Here is a 25,343-nt window from a genome sequence, read left to right on the forward strand (position 1 = left end):
TGTGACATGACTGTATCATATAATGTAAACTGGGCTTAAAGGAACATTGTAAGGTTCCTTTATAAATACAGACACTTATTGGCTGCTAGCGAAGTTACCAAATCAACATGTTGTATTTTTATATGGGTGTCACTCAAACATGGCTGTTAAAATTAGTGGCTTTTGATGGCCAATGGGAATTGACCCTTTGCCTAATAATATTGTGTCATGGGTCCGTTTGCTGCAGCTTTTCCGCTGTCTGGCAAAAAGTCCTACAGCGACAAAGCATCACAAAGAATGACAAAGCTCCAGGTCTGTATCTGTGACTTCCCTGAGTGACACTAGGCTACTTCCTGCAATCCAGATAGAATCTTGACTTCTTGAGTTTGAAGATGTATCTGTCCTCTTATAGCTAGCAGTGGCAGCACCAAGGGGGGGCATGGGGAAATGCCCCCAATCAGAACTCTTGCCCCCCCTGTTTCCCCCCAGAAAAAAACCAAAATTACGAAAATTTCCACTTTTTGCGGTAATTTTGCATGAAATTTGTTGATTTTGCCCCCCCCCCCCTGAAATTCACTTTCCCCCCTAATGCCCCCCCCCGAAAAAAATTCCTGGCGCCGCCACTGATAGCTAGCCCTACATTGGTATACTATACCCCAAGATGTACATACAAACATACATGTACCACATTCTTCATGCAGTAGATAGCATCCAGCTACATGTTGCTTCACTCTTCCAGCTTGCAACCCCAGCTACAAGTAGCCCTACTATAGGTCCTTTAGACCATGGCAATCCAAAAACTGTACTATACATGTAGCATAGACCCTGGCTATATCCAGAGAACTGCTAAACTCAGTGACTGCCCCCACCCCCCTCCCCGACCGGTCACTCGGTTTTAGCGGTTAGTCCATATTCTCTGGCCCTCTCTATCCAATAACCAAATTATTTTGACTTTGACTCTTCTTAATTGAACCAAATTATGAAAGAGGTTAGAATGGATAGTGCCAACTCCAAACAGCCCTGTGTTTAATACTAAATTGTAAACCTGCCATATTGTATTATCATTCATTAGGACTAAAATAGTGAAGCATGTCCAGCAACATAATCTGCCTTAGAAGCTTGAACATTACAAAGGTTTACTCATGTAGCACTTAGCGCACATTGTTGCCACAGAATGCAAACAAGCACGCATTTAACCCCATGGGCCCTACTGCCTTCTTTACAGAGCCCCTGATTGGTTAATTACATGATATAATCATCTTAGTAACCAATCAAAATAGTGCTTTTAGATCTCTTTGTACTTATCACAAACTTTATCCCCTGTCAGCCCTACTGACTATTCTTACCATCTCTCTGATTGGCTAAATACATGATACAGCCCTCTTTGTAACCAATCAAAGTAGTTCTTAGTGGCTCATAATTCAGCCGGTAGTGTCCATAGTGTTAAATCAATATAATCAAATCAAAGTAATCCAAAGGTACAGGGTTCGAATTTGTTAAAAACAATTTGCGTAGCAGTTTTTCGCTAATTCATCATAATCAAGATACTTCAATATACTAAAGCACGATAAAAAGTGCTATACAAATGCAAAATTGGGTAGCAGTTACTTCAAAATAAGGAGTAAACTGCTATGCGATACAGCCAAATTCGAACCCTGCAAAGGTACACTTTTTGCCCTCTATGAGTGACATGCAAAAACAGCGGAGTATGTACTCTTTAGACTAACTTCTTTGAAATGATCGGATAAAGCACACTTTCGTGTTACCTACCTTTTTTGGTTTTTTTGTCATCCATTTTTCCCAGTCATCAAGCATATCTAACCACTTGATTTCTCTTCTTCTGATGACTTCAACTGGAACATTTACATCTCTGTAGCGGAAAAAATAAAATAAAATAAAATTATTTATAATAGTGTGAGGAGAATTAAAGAATTTACTTGAGGCTACGCTCCTCAACTGTAAAAATCCAGAGAAACTGAAGATACAAAACTGCTTCTAAAATCTGTTCACACACAAAAAAACATGAAAATAAATCGACTGCTCAGTGCCAGAAGTGGGCAAGTGCAATAGCTGCCCTGTGAACAATTGGCAATATACACAGTATATTGTACTCATCTACACATGGCAGCTATTGCACTTACCCACTTGTGGCACTGAGCAGTCAAAATTTGCAATAAGTGAAGTACTTTCTGCTCTCCTTTTTATTCAAAAATATATAGATCAATAAATAATTAATACTCCATTATCAAATATGATACATAAAACATGATATAAACTGATTAAAGAGTTTAACTTCAACACTACACTATTTTTTGCTCGCCTGATATAAACTGTGGTTGTACTTGACATAATCATGAATTTACTCAGATCCAAGGGACACTTAAAGATGGAAAGTGACAGACAACAGAGTGCTGCTATTTGTTTCAAACAAACTGTCAAACTGACTATATTATAGGTGACACTAAAACCACTCATTGCTTACCGCATTGCTATACATTTCACAAATCGAAACCCTCCTCATCCCAAAGTACAGTATAGCTATTCATTTATTAAGCTTATGGGATTGCAGATTCAAAGATTTTATGCTTTCAAAAAAGTATATTACATTTCTTGTATTCAAAATCTGCATGTGAAATTGTAACTACTAACTCAGTGATAACGTAAACCTCGTAAACCTTGTAAAGATTGATTCGGTGTGTTTTGTTAAGAGAGGCCTAATAGAAAATAATATAACCTTGACATTTTTATAAGATTCTCAAGACTTGCGAAGTGAAAAGAAATCCATACAGCTCAGGCCTTCGCAACTAGTTTATTTGAAGTGCCAACTGGGAAATTTTAGTGAAGGGCCATAATGTTAAGGGAGGATTTTACGAGGGAGCGTGTGCGCGACCGAACGCATAGCGGGAGGGGTCCATGGACCTGCCTTATGGCCCCTGGAGGGGTCCAGTGTGAAGGCCCTGGCAGCGCCCCTGGAAGCTCTGACATTTTATGGTTTTCTAAAGGCTCAGATGTGGTGTTTTCACCCCTTTTTTGTTAAAAATTTATGTGAAAAAAATTTGTAAATTTACCGTGCGCCACTTTGACTAACTCCAAGCGCCACAAGTGGCGCGCGCCCCGCCAGTTGAGAAGGCCTGATATAGCTGTATAGCTAAAGCAGCGGCCACAACACACCGTCAGCTCTTTCTGAAGTTTCTTTCTACTCATGTGAAAATGCCACATTTAAAGCAAATCATACTAGGACTACTGACCCACTTGAGGAATGTATGTGAATAAAACATCTTGAATCTTGACTATGTAAATTTATAATAGAAATTGCGATGAAAAAAATACAATTGTACTCCTCCAAATCACAGTATGATGTCGTCTATGTTAATGATTTAAAACAAAATTTGCAATAAAAATGGGGAAAAAATTAATAAGTTTTTACATGAAAATTTTGATCTTTGTCTCCTCAGCAATCCATCTTTTCAAGTACTCGTAGCTAGATTAAATGCTTAATTGCTTATTTCTTAATTCTAAAATGTTCTAATCCTAATTTCCTAATTTCATTACTATACATTACTATTAGGCAGCAAACATGTAGAGCTAAACATTTTAAAAATCCTATTTTACGGACTTATGAACTTCAGAATAATGAACCTTTGGAATCATGGAATGTAACAACAGCTCCTTGAAATTGAAGGATTAAAATTGTCATTAAAATCTTGACCGGTCATCTGCTCCTCAGAACTACCAATGTAAAGAATGATATGACACAAGTAGCCCTCCTCACTATGGACCACAATGGCCTCATCCCAATGGCATAGTTCAAAATTTGACCTCAAGTTTCAGTGTATGAGTTTTTGTACCCAAATTTTCAAATGTCATTCAATGAATGTGCACATCTATTGGGGTTAAAGAACTGTGCCTTAATAGTTGGGCATGTTGTGGCTCCTAGTGCCTTGATAGGCATAATTAGTATTAAGCTTCATTTCGGCACAATGAACCTTTGAAATTATGCAAAGTATTTAGCTCCATGTAATGCTACCTTGAAATTGAACGATTGAAATTGTCATCGAAATCATTGTGTCGTCTGCTCTTCAGAATTACCAATGATATGACACAAGGTACTTGATGGACATTAGTATTAGTAAGCTTCATTTACGAGCAATCCTATTCTGCAGACTTATGAACTCCAGAACAATGAACCTTCAAAATTTTGCAATGTATTTACATGTCGCTCCATGTAATGTTGCCTTGAAATTTAAACAGTGAAATTGTCATCAAAATCATTGCGTCGTCTGCTCTTCAGAACTACCAATGTATTACAATGATATGACACAAGTATTTGATGGACATTAGTAAGCTTCATTTGAGAACAATCTTATTATGTTGACTTACGAACTCAAGAGCGATGAACCTTTGAAATTATGCAATGTATTTAGCTCAATGTAATACCACCTTGAAATTGAACGATTCAATTTGTCATTAAAATCATTGCATTGTCTGCTCTTCAGAACTACGTATACATTCAACTACCAATCAGACTCTGACTACCAATGTACATTGTATTACAACAATATGACGCAAGTATTTGACGGAATTTTGAGAACAATCAATTTTACAGACTGAAGAACTCCAGAACAATGAACCATTTGAAATGTATTTAGCTCCATGTAATGCTACCTTGAAATTGAAAGATTGAAATTGTCATCAAAATCATTGCGTCGTCTGCTCTTCAGAACTACCACCGTATTACAATGATATGACACAAGTATTTGATGGACATTAGTAAGCTTCATTTGAGAACATAATAACTTGCCATTTCCTCTCTGCCATTTACCTTGAAATATTAAATACTATTCTCTAACAATTCTATTTAGAGTTGCCAAATACGACAAAACCAGCACAATCTGGGCTACTTTTGAGTACTTCTGCTTTTAAGTTTTGTAAAGATGGCAGTCTTATATGAAAAAAACAAAATTAAAAAATAATTTTAAAAATCTTAAATTTTCTATCATCAAATGGATTGGAACACTATCATCAACTCGTCCGACTCATGTCATAATTAAGAAAAAAAATGTTCCAAGGAATATATACGTGCATATATAAAATAGGAACAAACACCCTCGCTATGTTCATTTCCAGACTTTCAAAATCTAATCAATTCAATCTTTTTAAATTTTTAACTGTTAAAAATTTAAAAGCCAAGAATATCTGACGGGTGAAACAAACCGCAAAGTCTTGCACATACCCTCCCCAGAGAAAATATCGAACACTTCCCATAATGCATTTCTCCTGTTTCAATTTTCTGTACTGATTTGCAGCTTGGGTCATTAGTGACAAAATATACCTCAATGAACAGAGGACATTCAGATCTTGTAAAATATGTTTATTTCTTGACTATCGACCCATGTTTAGCCAGTCTATTCTCAACATGCAAACAAAGTGAACCTGTAATGGGAGGGTAATTTGATGAAATGAGGGGATGCATCATGTTGCAAAGGATTCTGGGAAGGATACGGTATCTTCTCTATACCCTCCCTAGACATTAATAATGTTACCATGCATTGAAATATTAATACAAGATATTATAAGGTACAGTAACTACTATAGTACTCAACACTCATACTTTGGATAACTATAAATGTACTAAGTTCACTTTTTTTCACAATTTCCAACATAACTTTTGCTATACCTATTTTTGGTTTCAGAAAACTCATCAAGTCATATTGCCATGATAATTGTAAGTAACTCTTTTTAAAAGTCTATTCTTGGATACCATAAATTTATGTTCCAGCATTATTTTCAAAATTAGTGAAATTTAAGTAAGTAAAAATAGCGGCTAATAAACTACCCCTGCAGAATCCAGTGGTTAATTCCCTTCTCTGTGTCTGCTTTCATTTGTAAACACACTGGCTCAAGGCCATGTGCACTTTCTGTTATGGTTCGTATAAGTGCTTAATTGTTTGAATTCTACTACATCCACCACTATGTTTTTAATTTAGAGTGCACTTTGTTATTTTTTGCATAATTTAGTAAGTGATTGTGTATGAATATATTTGTGTCTGTGTATGGGGGGGTGTAGGGGTGTGTATACATAGGTGGGGTGTTCACTGTTCATGTAAGTGTGCATTATATACTATGTTTATCTTCAGTAGATAGCAAATAACAGTGTTGTCTTCAAAAGATAATGCATGTGGGGTGGGGTGGGGGTATGTATTTAATTTAGTAAGTGATTGTGTATGAAATGAATATATTTGTGTTTGTGTATAATGGGAGTGAGTGTATAAGTGTGCATTAAACTGTAGAGAACAGGGGGGTGTTCATGTAAGTGTGTATTTATATACTATGTTTATCTTCAGTAGATAGCAAATATCAGTGTTGTCTTCAAAAGATAATGCATGTGGGGTGGGGTGTGCATGCACTGAATTATGTACATGTCAGGTGTATGTATGTATGTTCATCTTCAGTAGATAGCAAGGGTCAGTTCTGACTGTAAAAGCTATACATTCAACATTGGAATTCTGCATAGAGAAGTCTATTCTTGCATACATTACAATTTTAAAGCACCATATAAATAGCAGCCAATAAACTACACTTACATATTCCCCACACACACACTTCCCACCCACCCACCCCCTCTTGTAAATGCCGCCAAGTGTGGAGGTGTGTGTATATTCCAACTGGGGAGATTCACACACCCACATTCAAACTGGGGAGATTTTTTACACAAATCTCACAGCAACCGCCATACTGTGGAGGTTGCTCTAATCAGAAAAATGACAGGTGGTATACCCCTCTATGGCCCAAAAACCCCATTTTTGAGCTTATCTTCAACTGTGGAGCTCCACGGTTGTTAGCAGACTCCACAGTGTGAATGTGACAAGACACACACACCTCCACAGTTGGAGGCATTTACAAACGCACCCCAACACATAGGCCTACATAATCTATTGAAGAGACCGCTAACACTAACTATTACTACAGTGTCTATTGAACATAAACAAGCAAAATTATAGTGCACCCCCCCCCCTCCCCACACACCCCCACACATAATGTACCCAATGTTGTCTACACCAAATAATCACCCCTTACCCATCCTAACACTGTGAATTATCTATTGAAGATAGCACTGACACTTGCTGTCTTCCGAAGATAAACAATTATTGCACTGATACATTATATGGACAGATATACACAATTAAGTCCACCCCTATACACCCTTAAACATACACGTACCCACCCCACCCCTACACACACACCCCTGTCTGTGTTTGCCTCCAAACGTGGACATTGTGTTTTGCTATCTAACAGAGGACGTGTGTATGATGTTTTCATCGCCTAACCATGGACTAAAATGGCGGATTTTTTGTGTGTATAATACAAAACGGAATTTTAGCCATCACCCTGCGGACGGTAGTTTTTACATGTGTGGTCCTCGGTTTCAGGCAAATAGCGTTTAAAGCATCTAGCATGCATTTGAGGTCTTTTGCAGCAGTTTGAGACCGAGGACAGTCCTCGGTTGGAAGTAGGTCCACAGTTTAGGGTGAAAAATCTTGTGTGTGTCCTCGTTTGTCGGCGAACACGTACGCACACATGTCTGGTCAAACACAAAATATATCCAGACAATCACTTGTTAAATGCAAAAAATAACAAAGTGCACTCTAAATTAAAAACATGGTGATACAGGTAGTTATATTCAAACAATTAAGCACTTGAACCATCATCATGTAAGAGAAAGTGCACATGGCCTTCGGCCGGTGTGTTTACAAATGAAAGTGGACAGAGAGAAGGGAATTAACCACTGGATTCTGCAAGGGACATGTACGAGGGGGTATCCAAAAGTTTTTGACATCACCCAGAAGCGAAGGAGCTATATCGATGAAATTGTGTCAGTGTAATTACTGGTCCTTCTCTACATTATGGTCCAAAAATGGTCTCATAAGTATGTTTACTTTTTTTACAGGTGGCACTAGATGGGCAGTAGGCGCATAACCTGTAAAATGGTGAAAATTGAGGCACGCAGCGTGATTAAGTTCCTGCATTTGAAGGGTTAGGCCTACAATGCCCAGAAAATCTATGATGAAATGAAAGCTATCCGCCACGGTGATGATTGCTCATCATATGGCACTGTTGCTTTTTGTAAAAGGAATTTCCAAACTGGCCACATGTCCCTCACAGATGAGCCTAAGAAGTGGACGCCCATCACTTTCGGATGATGCGCCACAGTGAAGAAATTCAAGAAAGTGGAGGGTCTTATCATGAAAAGGTTATGCGCCTACATCTAGCGCCACCTGTAAAGAAAGTAAACATACTTATGAGACCATTTTTGGACCATAATGTACATAAGGACTAGTAATTACACTGACAAAAATAGTCTCATAAGTATGTTCACTTTCTTTACAGGTGGCGCTATGGGCAGTAGGAGCATAACCTTTTCATGATAAGATCCTCCACTTTCTTGAATTTCTTCACTGTGGCCGCATCATCCAAAGTGATGGACGCCCACTCTTGGCTCATCTGTGAGGGACATGTGGCCAGTTTGGAAATTCCTTTTACAAAAAGCAACAGTGCCATATGATGAGCAATCATCACCGTAGCGGATAGCTTTCATTTCATCATAGATTTTCTGAGCATTGTAGGCCTAACTCTTCAAATGCAGGAACTTAATCACGCTATGGCCTCAATTTTCACCATTTTACAGGTTATGCGCCTACAGCCCATCTAGCGCCACCTGTAAAAAAAAAAGTAAACATACTTATGAGACCATTTTTGGACCATAATGTAGAGAAGGACCAGTAATTGCACTGACAAAATTTCATCGATATAGCTTCTTCGCTTCTTGGTGATGTCAACAACTTTTGGATACCCCCTCGTACATGTGTGTTATTATGTTTATCTTCAGTAGATAGCAATTACCAGTGCTATTTTCAATAAATATTGTGCGGATGTGTGTGTGTGTTTTCCAGGTGTGTGTATGTTTGTGAACATGTTTTATCATGTCTGTATGCCTGCATGTGTGTAGGTATTATATTCATTAATGTTAATCCTGAGCTGTTGTGTGATGACTGATAAAGGTACGGCTAGGGTACCACATTTCACTTTTGAGAGCAATATAATCAAATTTTTCGTCTCTTTTATTTGAGAAATCCCCAACAGTTTATTTTCTTAGCCTACTTATAATTTGCAGATTTAGCATACATGTAAGGCAAAGTTTGGCTTCAAAGGCAAGAAATTCTACCAATGCTTCCTTACCAAAAATAGACCAATGAGGTGTATGCGCTACCTAAAAAGGTGCCAACCTCACAGTTCATACCCTACATAGTGTAAGAGTCACATTTGCACTATATCCTATTGAATTGGTATAACTGTTATATTTTCTAGTCTTGGCAGCAGTATATCTCTGAACACTTACAACAACATGCCCTGGTTTCCAAAACGTAATCCAACCTGTAAATGTGCTGAAAGATGGTGCCTGTAAATCCATGGTAATAGGCACTATGGACCACAATGGCCTCATCCCAATGGCATAGTTCAATAACCTCAATTAAACAATCTATAGTATAAAATTTGACCTCGAGCTGGAGAGTATGTGTTTTTGTACCCAAATTTTCAAAGGTCATTCAATGAATGTACAAATGTATTGTGGTAAAAGAACTGTGCTCTGATAGATGAGCATGTAGTGGATTCTAGTGAGGTAAGGAAATGGCCGTGTGTCCTGAACTCGCCACCCTTAGCGTTACATGACAAATATTATGAATTTTTACACCAACCGGGTTTCTAATTAGATTATTTCGACAATCATCAACCCTAAACTAGCAAAAGTATACATTTTTGGAAAGCTGAAGGCATAAGCAATTCAAATATATACATTTCAACTCATTATGCAGGGTGACCTGCAAGTTATACAGGTTGGAATAAAAAAATTTTGATAAAAAATGGGTCGCTCAATGCATTGCTTATTACCAACTTACAGTAATAAACTGGAAGTAAACAACATTCATTTGGTTAGAGGATATGGAGAGCCAACTGACTTTGGAAGAAACCAAAATCACAGCTGTTTGGTAATCTCGGAATATAGGGTGTCCCAAAGTATGTTAGATTTTTTTGACAATTCAACATATTTTTAACCTAAACATTTTCCCCCTAACCCATACAGACAAAATATGTCCATATTTAGATTCCTCGTCAAATTTCCCTTCAGAAAATCTATACTTTGACTATGATAGGATAAGTAATAAAAATTTTACAGTAACTTTTAGATTTTGAAGACATCTGCATTACTTACTACAGTGTTTAATATGACAACGGGTAGTTTTGTATGGAAAAGTTTGTATTTTCTAGACTAAACCAATCATAAATGATTAAAAACAATTAGTAGAATTGTTTAGCTGCAAGGCCATGAGTCGTTTAGATGCTAAATAGAGTCCAAATCCAATTCACAGCCTTTACAGAAGCAGATTACGCACTAAAAATACCAATCCCATAGAGTTTGTGTGTACCACATCCCCACCACCACATCCCCCACCACCGCCACCCTGCCCATTCTGATTTCTATGAAGCACAGTGTCAGTATTAAAAAAGTTCAAGTATTTCTTTTTACGGGGTTGAAAGTGCATTTTATTTAGCAATAAAATGAGACCACAAGCATGACAATAACTTCTTGCTTGACAGAGATATCATCATTTGTTTTGAGTCGACTTTGGCAAAATGTAACGTCGCCACCTTTTTTTGGTGGCGAGCTCAAGACACACGACCAAATGAAGCATTTTATTTAAACATCAACTTTAAGCTCAAAGCCAATTTTATTTTGGTTCAAATTACATTGTTTGTTTTTTGTCAATTATCACTTGTTGATGTTGCTCTTATTGTTGATAAAATAATACCAAGAATTGGGTTATTCCTTCATGTAATTATACACAAAATTATGGTTAGGGTTATATTAGGGTTAGTGTTCAGGGTTACGATTAGGGTTACGATTAGGATTAGCTTACACAAAATAATTACATGACCGAAAATTAAGCTGGAAAGTTACAGTTTGCCACAAACAAGTCACTTAAAATTGACAAAAACAATCACTGGCTTATTTAGCAAGGGACGTCACCAAATTCACTGAACTCAAGAACTCAATATAACATAACAAATCTTGATTGCTCCCAATATGAGCAATTGCGCATCTTTCTGTCGATATATATTACATCATTTCAGCATCACACACATCCACACGCCAATCAGAATTCAGCCCTTTGGCAAATTCACCATAACTAGCACAAATTCATTTCTCGCACACAATGACATAAAGCGCCCCCTAAAGGGCATGCCACTGGTCAGACAAGTAATGGAATACTTTCGGTACAAAACAATTTATTATGTAAGGTGGTGTGCACTTGTCAACCTGTAGTCAAGGCTTTTGCTTTTTAGGTCAGTGGTATTTTGATCCAGGATTCAATTTGCACGACGAGCAGTGGTCAAATTAATTTTGGAACGGAATCTTGAAATTGCCTGTCACTGTTATAAATTACGGGAGAAAGCATGAACAACTCCAGGCGGCATAGGAAGCGCAACACGTGACGTACGAGGCTGGCGAAGATACAGGGCTGACAGCCCCATTCAAAATACACGGTTAGCAATTACAAATGGAAAATTAACATACTTACAGTGTGGTACATTGTCGTATTCTCAACGGTTTTAGAGTAAGATAATTTTGCTTTGACACCACATAACAAATTTAGAATTGTTTGTGAAGATTTCATGATTATGTGTTAATCCAATGGCGACCTCAAAATTGGCGATATCGCTTCCATCACCGCCTGAACAACTCCTACTTTTGGTAGAATCAGCAGCAGTTGAAAGTAGTAACTTCAATTAAATAAGTATTTTCAGTCCTGCCTAGTACCCAGTAATTATAAAAACACTACTCCTAGCTACAATCTACCACTAAATTAAATAATTCACAAAAACTGTATGTAAATAGTTCTCAATTGCTATGCCGAAGTAATTGCTCACACAGTTTAAAATCAGAGAGAATGATCAGTTCTCCGTTTGAAACAATAAATAACGGACTTGAATGTCATAGGGTCAACTATCATTTGTTATTTCTAGGAAACTTGTGGGAGTGCAAATTATTGGCTTTATAATATTAGTTCTGCCTATTTCACTTTAGACCATGATGGCATCATCCCAATGGTATTGTTCAATAACCTCAATTAAACAAACATAATACAAAATTTGACCTCAAGTTGCCGAATATGAGTTTTTGTACCCAAATTTTCAAAGGTCATTCAATGAATGTGCTTATGAATTGGGGTTCAAGAACTGCGCACTGATAAATGAGCTTGTTGTAGACCCTAGTGTTTGTATGTCATTCATAACCTCATTAATAAACGCGATGCGTGCGATCCAATCATATTTTATTATTTGTGAAAACGCGAACGCAAATCGAGGTCATTAATATCTCACAATTGACCGCAAAATGCGTAATTGTTCCAATGTCGCACACAATTTACTTCTATCCATGGCCAACTGGACGTCCAGAGAACCGCGCACGGGCTGGCTGCCATATTTGGACTGCGCGCTACCATATTTGCACAGATTCTGATACGCACTTTTGTTATTGGTCGTTTTGTTTTAGCCTGATCAATTTTGGGAAAGGGAAGATGTAAAAATTGTTTATTTTTACAAACTTTTAAGGAAAATTTTGTGTTATTTTGTAAAGTTAAAAGATCAAAGTAGCGGTTATGAATGAGGTTAATAACTTTTATCGTTATATATCGGCATTGTGAAAATCTAAACATTTTGCTTTGGACCTCGGAATATCGGGATATTCCTCGGTTCCAAAGGCAAAATGTTTAGATTTTTCACAATGCCCTCCAAATAACTGATGCGCAGTTATTAACCTCTAGTCAGAACATTTCGAGGGTCTGGTGAAAGAAAGGCCTATCTGCAATAGCTGCCCTATAGAAACTGCATGCATTCTATCTTGTACACATATGACACCTGGCAGCTATTGCAAATAGGCATTTTGCTACCATTACTCATATTGAGGGTTTGCTGCAAGAAAGGCCTATCTGCAATAGCTGCCCTATAAACAATGTGTGCATTCTATCTTGTATACAATAACTGGCAGCTATTTCAGAACTAGCTATTGCTGCTGAACAAGGGACCAAAAAATGCATTTGAACCCTATGCATCCTCATTGTTAGGTATACAGGTCTACGTCAGTGGCGTAGCGTCATAGGGGTATGGGGGGGCACATTCTCCCCCAATCGATCTGGATTTAGTAAAAATCCTATAGGAAAATTGCCGAAATATTGGCTTGTTGCCCCCCCATCAGACCTGGTGCCCCCCAATCATGGTCAGTGCCCCCCAATGTGATGACCCACGCCACGCCACTGGTCTATGTTATTGTAAACTAGTCCCAAAACTAGTACTATTCTAAATTTATTTCACATTTTGATTGTATATCATCTGCAATTTTCACCAGAAACGTATTGTGAGCCTATGTGTGCGAGTGCATGTGTTATGATGTGCAAATCACCGATTAAGGATGGTGAAAATGTGTTGTCACACCTGCAACTGCTGACTATTAACGTCCAAGTTCTGTGAACAGGCCATGATGAAACATGAATTCCTTATGCAATTTCCTTTCATTTGATACCAATATTGATTTTCTTTGGACAGAGTTCTGATTTGACCCCGTCCTTAATTGTGTGTGTGAATATTTTGGGGGAATCCATTTCGATGGCTTCAAAAGGGTAACAAAAATTATAACTGGGTACACAAATGGACAGTGCAAACAAAACTGGCATGAAAAGGGTTTTTAAAAAATGTTCCCATGTGTGGGGTGTAGGGGTGTGGCCGTGTGTAGGGGTGTTAGAAATACATAAATTTGCCCAAAAAACCATCACAATTTTTCAACAAACGCAAAAATTTGCAGCCAAAAACATGATTTGCGCTGCATATGCAATTGCATATTTGTAGCAGGCCTACACATTCTGAATGAATGAGTAGTGAAAGTCCAAACCACAGACAGATCTCACATTCAAATCCAGAGAAGGTATCTTACACTTCCCATAATGCATTGCTCCCACTTTAATTTCCTGTACTGATTTTCTATCTAGTGCAACATAAGTCGATAGTGATGAAATGTACCTCAATGAACAGAGCACATCCAGATCTTGCAAAATATATTTATTAGCCAGTCTATTTTCTTAAAATGAAAACAAAGGGAATCTGTACAAAGTAATCATTTGATGAAATGAGACTGTGATTCATGTTGCAAAGGATTCTGGGAAGTGTACAATATCTTCTCTGGTTCCACACTGACCTATAAAGTCATGGTGGCACTGATGATGACACCTATCATTTACACATATCTATCTATTTATTCACATATTAAGCACTGCACATTTGATGAATTTGATTTTTATTATCAGATGATTCACTTATAAATGGTCATTGGTCACTATTGATGAAATAAAATCACCTTGACACATATAATAAAACAAAGGTGTTTTTGCTTCCTGTGAGTGTCCAAAATTATGCTTTGTTCTATATATTATCATTGTTTTTGATTGTTAACTTGTTTTTAAAGACACATAATGGGAGTCAGTTCTTTAAAATTTAAAACAACCTTAAAACATTACCATCTTCCATGTACATTCATTGCACTCAATACAAAATTTACCAAAAACATTCTGTACATTTTTAGGCCGATATCACTGCTTATTTGTACTCCGTTTCCAAATAAATCACCCTGGCCAAAAAAAGGGCTATTACAGTTCAGTAGAAAATACCATCATGTACTAGCACATGATTTAAAACCATAAATCAATAAATAAACACAGGTTCATATATACATTGTGGTACTGGTTGCATATAATGTTATAACCACAAAACAGGATATATACAAAATCTCTTACATCTACATTTATTTCAGGACTGTCTGTACAAAGGCAGAGTCTATAAAGACATCTAGGCTTGCCTACAGGACATTAGGCACAATGTAGAAATTGTTCACAGTATATGTGAACTACATTGTACTAGAACCCACCACGCAACAAGAAACACCTTCATTCCGGCAAATAATCTACTTTGTACTATTTTGGGAGCTAGCACCATTTTAAGCAATTTACAATGCAAGAAATTATATACATCTAGAATGGCTGCCATATTTGTTGGATTTCTAATGATAAAAATCCAGAAATCTGTTGAACATAGCGCTTGTTTTTACTGATCTATTGCATGTTGCTTTTAACCCGATCAAACTGCTGCTGAAAGGGCCTACACCCTCTAGTCCTAAGGTCAGCTACATATCTAGGCATAAGGTTCCTAAGGGTCACTAGTCAAAACGTTTGCTAGCACCCTCATAAGCGTATTTTTGGGGGGCGCAAGCCCCCAGGGTAAAAGCAGGGGGCGGCAAAAATGAAGGGGCGGCAGAAGAAGAAGGGGTGGCAAGAAGAATTCTTAAAGAAAAAAGGGTGGAGTAGGAGCAGCCAGGGTACGTCACTGACCCTAACCCTAAATCTATAGGCCTACATGTACGTTGTTGTAACCTTAATTTTTGGATTGGGATGAAAAATGCATAGGCCAGTATCTCATGGTAGTTGCTTAGACAAGAAGGGTCTTTTGGTTAGAGTGCATTGCAAATGAAAAGAGATGTATTGAGGTATAGTTCCACTGACTTATCTACTGAGAAACAAACCTTCGCTCTTCACAGTCATTGTGTGTAAATAACTCTCTCTCATGGTGGCCTAGCAGTACGGGCTCTGCCTTGAAATCGGTGGATTGTGAGTTCGAGCCCCAACGATGCCATCGTGTTTTGCTCTTGGGCAAGGTGCTTTGCCTTAATGCCTCTATCTACACAGGGGTGAAATGGGGCGCTGTTAGGAAAATTGTCCATTGAGCACTGCCCAAAGGTATGGCAGCTAACATATTCTTACGACAGCGGAATAAATGTAAAGCGCTTTGATATATGTGTACATGTGAAAGGCGCTATATAATTTATATCAAAATATTTTTTATTTAAATATTTTTAAGAATATATGAAGCAAAAAGAAGATAATCTGGTCATTTTGAATATAATGAGCCATCTGTTTGAGAAACTACTGACCATTTTAACATATTGACTCATGAACGCTGAAGTCTGTGGGCCAATTATATATAAATTCAAGATGTTAGCAAACATCAGGTCATTATCCTGACAAAAGAAGGAAATGGCATTAATTATAACATGCGGCTAATGTCACATACGTAGTACATGTGGCGAACACTAACGTCACATCGGGAAAAATTGCCAACACAGCCCAGGTGGTCTGTGGGATATAATTATAGCTTGTACTAATTAAACACATTGTCCGATGTGTACTTCGACTGCTCAGTGCCAGAAATGGGTACTTAGTGCAATACAATGTAGCTGCCATGTGTAGATCAATTATGAGTACAATATACTGTGTGTAAATTGCCAAATGTTCACAGGGTAGTTTTTGCACTTACCCACTATGTGCTATCACTGAATTCTTCTGTAGTAAAATGGTTTAAGTTTCCGCCTTTCACTCATTCATTTTAAGTACCTCCACCCAGGCCCAGAAACAAGTTTTTAACCTTACTGACTATGGCTCAACAATGAAAAGATAGCTGCTGCGTGTATGATTTAGAGAATAAAGGTATTGTTTTTAGCCCCTGGAGTGCATCTATCGTCTCATATAACACGGGCAACATCATTATTTTAAGTAAAACAACAAGGCAAAGCCGAGTTGTTTTACAAAAAAAAAAAAGATGTCGCCCGTGTTATATGAGACGATAGATGCACGACAGCGACTAAAAACAATACCTTTATTCTCATTCTTAATCACTTCAATTCAAATAAAAATATCATAAGTATTACAAATTTTAATCCAATTCAGCATCGAAGTGGTTACGTAATTCTCTTGGTTACCGGATCACGCTATTTTGATATGCCTTCAAGTGCCATATACTTTGTGTGGTGATTGTTTCGATCGTGGTTCATAACTCAAGCGCGTGATCCCGTTGACATAGTAACATTACGTAACTTCGATACTGTATTAAATCCTATATTTTGCAAGGAATTAAACCCAGATCTTAAAATCAATCAGTCCCGTTGTTGCTATGCGCCTCCAATTGGTTCAAATAGCGAGTAGGCATATCGCGTCGATGCACACACGCTGACCTGTGTGATATCATGTCATATCACACGGGTAAGAACCAATGAGATTACAGGAACATCCTCAAGTGTTTAAGAATGTATGATACATGTAGATGTATATATGATTGTCTATGATAGGCAAGTTCAGTTTCAATCACACATGGTGCATGCAATCATACATACATGCAGCATCTATTTTGGAGATACGTCTTTCTGCCGCTGAGTCATCAAGTTGTTCTTGAAGTTACTTTTTTTGTTGTTGTTCAATCCAGGACACCTATTAATTTACACAAATTAGGTATAAAATTTTAGACATGGGTACTACACTCACAGAATAACAGTGACACACTAAACTTGAACTCATTAGAGGTCAACGATCTTGACACTAGTAATATATGGGTTGTTTACTAACGAGCAGGACATGTATCAGCCCTCTGATTAAGCTTCAGTGATGTCCAGGAAACCACTGTTTTCCTTTATTAGCACTCAACTAGATCTGTGTGGAAATTCCAACAGGATTTGGACCTTCCTATAGTGTATTTTTAACATGCATTGGGTGTCATAATTCACAAGTTTTGCTAAATCTGGGATTTTTTTTACCAACATTACCAATATGCAGGAGAAAGCTTAGAGGCAAACTAAAGATTAATAAGGTTATATTACTTAGTAAGAGAAATAGTTCATACTCCAAATTGTGATATACATGTACATAGGCTTAGGAACCGGGGGGAGGCTTGAGGGGACTCAGCCCCTCAATAATTTTGGTGCGGTGGCTGGAATACCTTTCAGCCCCCAATAATCCTAGGTGAACTTAAAAATGTGTGATAAAATAGAGGGGAAATGGGTCTTTGTGACCTATATTTTGCAAAATTTTCTGTGTGGCCCACAATTTTTTTTCAAGTTTCAGCCCCAATGTTGAAAATCTTCCTAAGCCTATGCATGTAATGGGCAGTTGAGATCCACACTCCCTTTACAATTCCAGCCAGTTTTTGTCCATTTTAATGACAATATTTTGGGGTCTTATTATTGATAATTGCATCTTACTTGTAATATACTCCCTGCTACATTTTGTAGGGTGAAATATGTACACATGTATGTATGCCGCCTTCGTAACCTTTTTCGTCAGCTCTCTTTTTATTCTCAATTCAGTATTGGTATTAGTGAGAAAAAGCAAGATTTCTTTCAGAGTAATGCACACAACAATCTGGATAAAATTGACAAAGTTGTAGCTCATGTACACACACACATCCAAATTGCGACCCATTTCTATTCACACTCGTGAACGGACCCAACATACAGGCTCCAAACATGGCTATGAATACTGGAAATCTTTGCACAACAAATATTTTCACATTTCAAAAATTTGGAATCATATTTCAAAATGTCCATTAGTTCTAAGGGCAACCAGACTTGCCAAGGAGGGTTAGTCCTTCTGGAAGAGGCTAATACCCTTAACAAATCATTGAAAGCTTGAAAAAAATTTACAAATTCTGAAATTTTTATCATTCTGGCAAACATATTTTAAAACTTTTCAGATTTTTTTTCTAAAACATTTAAGTCAAAATCAATCTGCTTAGAACAGCCATTTTCTGTTATTAATTGCAAACAGCCAAGAAAAAACCCCAAATCCCCAGAACACAGAATCTGGGTCAGTCAAGCCCTTAGAACAAGGCATATTTTGTCAAAGACATTGATTTTGCCTACCCAAGGCGCAAATTATTGAGGACGAACTGTCCACTTTAAATACTGTCTGACCAAAAGACAGGAAGTTCAGGTTTCTGACTAATCTTGACATATTGTTATTAGACAATATATCTTCTGAAAATGATGGAATGTCTCTTTCACAAGAAGGCTAAATTGCTTTTAACAAGTAGAAAGACTTCATTAAACTCTCAGGATAATCGGAAATAGTGTGGGTGTCGGTGGCTGGCGGCGCCATGGGGGCAATGGGCCCCCGTCAGAACTCTTGCCCCCCTGAAAAAACCCAAAAATTACACAAATTTCCGCTTTCTGCTGCAATTTTTGCATAAAATTTGTTGATTTTGCCCCCGAAATTCACTTTGCCCCCCCCCACCCCATGCCCCCCCTCTGAAAAAATATCCTGGTGCCGCCACTGGTGGGTGTATAATTATGCTGCTTTAAGTTCACCACATACATGATGAGACAATTCTCTGAAATTAGACACATAATTGCATTGACAGCAGACGATATATGATGAATAATTAACAAGTTTGCCGATCGACTGTTAAACCATACAGTCAATTACAAAATAACAAGCTTATATCATCTAGTCTTATAATTTAGGGCTGCTAACTCCAAATGAGTTTTCTGACATTTGGGGAAAAATCTATAAAAAAAAGTTTCATCATCGTTTCTTAATCAGACAGTCTCGTTACCTGAAAATGAAAGTTTACCCTTTTATGCTGGATAAATATCACAATATGTCTTCATTGCATACAATGTACATGACTGGTTTTTAACAGTTTTAACAGTTTATACCACATTTTGTAATTGTTCCAAATATATGCCCCAAAATTTACCCTTTATTTCTTAAACACAAACTTGAATCAATATAGCAGTTATGTTCATAGCTCATCTTTTCAATTTAAAAGCAAAAACAAGAGCTTGTTTTGGTGGTATATTTCCAAATCAGTTCTCTAGACATCAACTCAGCTTGCTCAGTGCTCAGTCATATCACACATGTAATACAATACTATCCATATATTTGTATACTCCGTCTTGCATGAGAACACAAATCAGTGCGGTAAAAAGTTGTTATTATTATGACATTTTGAATCCATGCATACATTTGTATTCAGACTTGGGCATGAAAACTCCAAAGTAACCCACATGGGGCAAGTATGCTTCATAAAATTTACAAATCCTTTATCCATTTTTCCACTTTTAAAATCGAAAATGTCATCTAACAAACAAATGTCTCACCTTACAGCGAGGTAAATTGATCCGTTTCGGAAATTGAAAAGTACCGCTTTTGCAAACTGAGTTTAAAACTAACAGAAATTGGGCTGTTCCAATTGAAATCCACGCTACCCCTGTGGAAGATTTTGGAAATATCTTCCATAGAGGGAGTATGTTTTTCAAATGTAATTGGTTAGGGTTAATCATTTTGAAACCCATACTCCCTGTGTTATGACTTAACCCATATCTTACACAACTGGAGTGAGTATTTCAAATGGAAGTTACCCAATTGTTGATTATATTCAAAACTCATACTCCCTCTGTGGAAGACTTGAGCTAAATCTTCCACAAAGGTAGTGTGGATTTTAAATGGAATGGCCCAACACATAGGATCAATATCTTGATGATTACAGTCAAAGTAGAAAATTTTGCTATGCAGATTTTTGCTCATTGCTTTTGGATTCCACATTTTTTATCCAGGCAAGACAGACAACATAGGCCTCTACCGTATTTCGTCAAATAAACGCCCCCAGGGGCGTTACATTTTCCTAAGGGGGGCGTTTATTCAAGGTCAATTTTAGAACGATAATTCCCGTTAAAATCATTAGGTAAACTAAAAACACAGGCTAAAATGACGAACTATGAACTAGAAACACTGACTTCTGGCTCACTTCCGGGTTTCTGATCCAGATTTTCGCCAATTATTGACGCTATTCTCGACCATGTGCGCAACTTGGTAAGCTTACTACACAAGATAGCATGGAAACATCGGCATTTTTGAAACATATTGGTTGAAAAAAGTGGTGGGGGCATTTATTTGACTATTTGACGAAATACGGTATTTAACAAGAATGAATTATTTTCCTGATTTTATTGACATCGCTTTAGTCTTAGCAAATTCGTCACATTGACTGCATAAGCGTATTCACCTTGAACGTGGAAACATTACGATCCACAACATGTTCATCTATAGGGCTCAATTCTTTAACCCCAATACATTTGTACATTCATTGAATGCACAATGAGTGTTTAATTGAGGTTAATGAACTATGCCATTGGGATGAGGCCATTGTGGTCCATAGAATACACTAATACTAAAGATCCAACAGATCAAAACATAACTCTAAAAGTCAAAATTTAGTATAGCTCTAGTAATTTTTCGCCCTTTCTTAACATCAGTTGCTGCTTCACTCAATGTTTAAAATTCATGATTCTAAACTTTGTTAATTACATTGATCTAGATAGACAAAAGAAAATACCAAATTGTGGCTTGTCATTTTCATGGTAGCTGCATAGAAAGTGTAAAGTGCGAAAATAAATTTAGCGTCAAAATTTCTAATTTTACAATAATGTAGTCAGTCGGTTTCCATCATATGTAGTGAATGCAACGTAATACCAACTTCACACTTTTTTTCCCAAAAGCCAAAACTTTACACTATTTGACCACCACCAGGAATTGAACCAGGAACCTCTGGCATCAGCAAGTACTCTACAAAATGTCGTACTATGTCCTTGGAACTCTCTGCCTTCTGTGTTTTCATTGTACTGTGTTTTATTGTATAAGAAGAATTAAGAGAGGAAACTTACACATGTACTTTACAAATGAGAAAATAATTACATTTCTTCAAAGTACATACTGCAATCAAATTTGCAATTTTATAAATAAACATTAGTGCCGTCGTCGACATGCCTTATGTCGACATAATGTCGACGTCGGCATGTATCCCGACATGTCGACAGCAAAAAAAAAATTCTAAAAAAAAAAATTTCAAAAAATATTTTTGGCTAGAAAAGTAAGTTATAGGCCCAAAATTACTTGTTTTTGTTTTTTTGTTTTTTTGAGTAGCAGTATTTCTCTGGTTTCCAACCTTGAATAACAAGTCATTTTGGGCCTATAACTTGCTTTTCTGGCCAAAAATATTTTTTGAAAATTAAAAAACGGTCCCGACGACGGCACTAATAGACATGCAATACATCACACTAGTATATCCAAATAAAGAGAGAACATCGATCTTCAAATTGTTTTTGTTCATCAATGAAGTAATGTTTTATGAACAAAAGCATCACCATAATTTTTGCGGGGGCGGGGTCATCGAGGGAACAAAGTGAGTTGGGCGGATCAGATACTTTACTAAAATTCAAATGTTTGGTCAAAGAGTAGATGTTTTCATGATTTCTTTTTTAATATTTGACACCTAGGGGCAAAGCCCAAGATTTTGGCAGACATTTGCCACTATAATTGGTAAGCTGAAAAGATACTACTTTTCGACCTTATATCCAAAAGGCTGAGAAGCGATATAATTACACCAATCCAAATCTTGACACATGGGTGAATTCAAACATCACCTTTTCAAACTAGCATAGCTCTACATAATTTCCTCCCATCTTCTACAACAATGTACATCTTCGATGGAAACTGAATGAATTAAAAAAGCTGTGATCAATACGTATTAAAGTGCAGATTAATTATTTCACTAATGGATGTTATGTATACATACATTGTATTGATCAATTATAGACATCGTTTATCCTGATGGATTGCATACTGTTAAAACAAAGTATGGTAAGTAATCAATTGTACGCTATAATTAGCTACAAAAACACCAAGTAAAATAAGGTTTATAAAAGGTTCTATGAACGATCCTGATGAATCTGTTTTAAGAACCAAGTAAAACATTTTTCCTATTTCTGAACCTCCCTTGACAGTAATACATAAAACAACATGAAATGTTTCTCCCACAACGACAAACAAGAACAAGTAAACGACAAGTTAAGAATAAGCGAGTCAGGCAAGTTAAAAAGGCAGAGATTTGTTGAAAAGGTGAGTTATAGGAAGTTCCCAGAATGAGTTACAGCATACACAGTTACCGCACCTTGAAGCCTTTAAAATTCAAGGTCTTTCAAGGTCCAAAAGCATGATTTCAAACCTACCACAACACAAAAAGGCAAGCTGCGTATTAATGAAAATTGAAAGTGAGGACTCTCCACTCCCCAAATTCTTTCAAAATTATACTTTAGGCAAAATTCCAATTTCAAGGACTATCAAGGACCTTGTGCAAATTTCCAAGACTTTCAATGCCTTGAAGTTAGTGTTTTCAAATTTAAGGACTTTCAAGGACTGCGGGAACCCTGAGTTAGTCCTCATGGTGAGTTACAGAATCCATGGTTTTAATGAGTTATGGAATCTGTACATAGGTAGTCTATGGCACGCCACAGGCTGCATATTGCATCGAGTCGCAAAGAACACATCGAGTTTAAACAAAACGCATCGAGTTTAAACAAAACGCATCGAGTTTTAAAAAAAATGCATCGAGTTTAAAAAACACACATCGAGTTTAAAAAACGTACATCGAGTTTAAACAACGTACGTCGAGTTTTAAAACCACATGTCGAGTTTAAAAAAACGCACGTATAGTTTAAAAAACACACGTCCAGTTAAAAAAGCGAAAAAAACAACACGTCGAGTTTTGAGGAAAAGAAATCGCATCGAGAAGCGCCACCTAGAGTTTCTGCTAGACTACGGGCTAATAGAGGGGATCATAGGGAAATATTCTTGACATTGTTCTATAATGGTCAACTGACATGTTTGGTGTTATTACAGGCTGTAGTGACATTTCGAATTGGGAAACATTAAAATTGCAACAGTCAGTGGCTCAGTCAACATGTATGCGGTTTCATATCACTGCAACGATGCGATATGATGGTTTACAAGGATCGAACACAGAGTTGCAGGGATATGGTCACTTGTATATTGGTATATTATTACGGTCAAGGCCGTAGACGTGTCAGTAGGTGGGTGTTGAATGTTGAAGTATAATTAAAGGAATCTAGTACATGTATTCCTCTTTTAAATAGTATTTCCACAAATGGATGATATATTGCATGAAGATAATTGCTATTTTTATTTATAATTTTACGAATGGTCCCTTAGATCACTTTTTTTTCTTCAGTATACCACCGGGATACAAGATTAGCCACAGGCCTATGCTAAACATTTAAGAAAGACCCCTAAAATCCCATCGGTAGTGTCACCTGGGGGGCACTCAACTTTAGAAGTGATATACCGGCGTTGCTAAGTAGGGGCCCATCGATACAAAAACATTATAAAAAAAAGGGGGGGTCATGGGTACAAACAAAATGAAAATGGGGGTCATTGCATTGGGGTTTTTTTATAATATTTTGAAAAAAGGGGTCATTGGGTATACAATTTCAAAAAAGGATTCATCAGGTACAACATTTTGAAAATGGAGCAAAATTCCATTTTTTATTCCAAATTTCCCAAATTTACACTAAATAGGCCTACAAATTAGCTGAATTCCGCATTATTTTGTAGCATTTTGATGTACAATTCTAGACAAAGGGGGTCCTGGTAGCCGTACCTAAAAAAAGGGGGTCATTGGGTAGCCGCACCTAAAAAAAATGGGGGAAATCGGGTAACTTTTTAAAACAGGGAGATCATCGGACAGGCACATATACCGTCACTTCTGAAGTTGAGCGCACGCGCACCCCCGGTCATGTTATGATGATAATAATATTGATGAGCTCATTAAACTCTATACGGTATGTCGTTTGTAGAAGAAGACAATATCTTTGCTAGACATGGATAAAAAGACCCCATAATATGACAACGGCATTCTCATCACGGACATATTAGAATGACCCCTGGGCCCCTACCCCGGTAATCTGATGTAAATGGTAGTAAGAGGTCGCAAACTCTCCGGTAGTCTTATGTCTTTGCAAAATGAGCCCCTATAGAAATACCCCTATCCCCAAGTATAGCTAGTATCATGTTAATGATGATAAGGGGTCAACTCTTCTGTAGTCTCATGTCGTTTGTAAAAGAAGCCTCCTATATACTAAGATATATCTCGGATATGATAGAAAGAACCCCGCCTGGTAGTCCGGGCTGGTAGTATCATGTTAATCAAAATAAAAGTTCCAAAACGCCCAGGTCTGTAATAACACCAAACATGTCAGTTGACCATTTAAATGTCAAGAATATTTCCCCTATGATCCCCTCTATTAGCCCGTAGTCTAGCAGAAACTCTAGGTGGCGCTTCTCGATGCGATTTCGTTTTCCTCAAACCTCGACGTGTTTTTCTTTTGTTTTTTTTAACTGGACGTGTGTTTTTTAAACTCGACGTGCGTTTTTTAAACTCGACATGTGGTTTTAAAACTCGACGTACGTTGTTTAAACTTGATGTACGTTTTTTAAACTCGATGTGTGTTTTTATGCTCGATGCGTTTTTTTTAAACTCGATGCGTTTTGTTTAAACTCGATGCGTTTTGTTTAAACTCG

The 25,343-nt window shown here is 37.2% G+C and overlaps 1 protein-coding gene across 2 annotated transcripts in view; it reads right to left on the reverse strand.

Annotated features, from left to right (window-relative positions):
* LOC140164981 (uncharacterized) overlaps positions 1–25,343 on the reverse strand; it is a 128,662-nt gene that overhangs the window by 68,587 nt on the left and 34,732 nt on the right. For both annotated transcript variants that reach the window (XM_072188387.1, XM_072188386.1), the window contains exon 3: positions 1,750–1,849. In XM_072188387.1, coding sequence (XP_072044488.1) covers positions 1,750–1,849 — 100 coding nt within the window. The remainder of the gene's footprint in view (positions 1–1,749; positions 1,850–25,343) is intronic.

The sequence above is a fragment of the Amphiura filiformis genome, chromosome 11, assembly GCF_039555335.1.
Source record: "Amphiura filiformis chromosome 11, Afil_fr2py, whole genome shotgun sequence".
NCBI lineage: Eukaryota > Metazoa > Echinodermata > Ophiuroidea > Amphilepidida > Amphiuridae > Amphiura > Amphiura filiformis.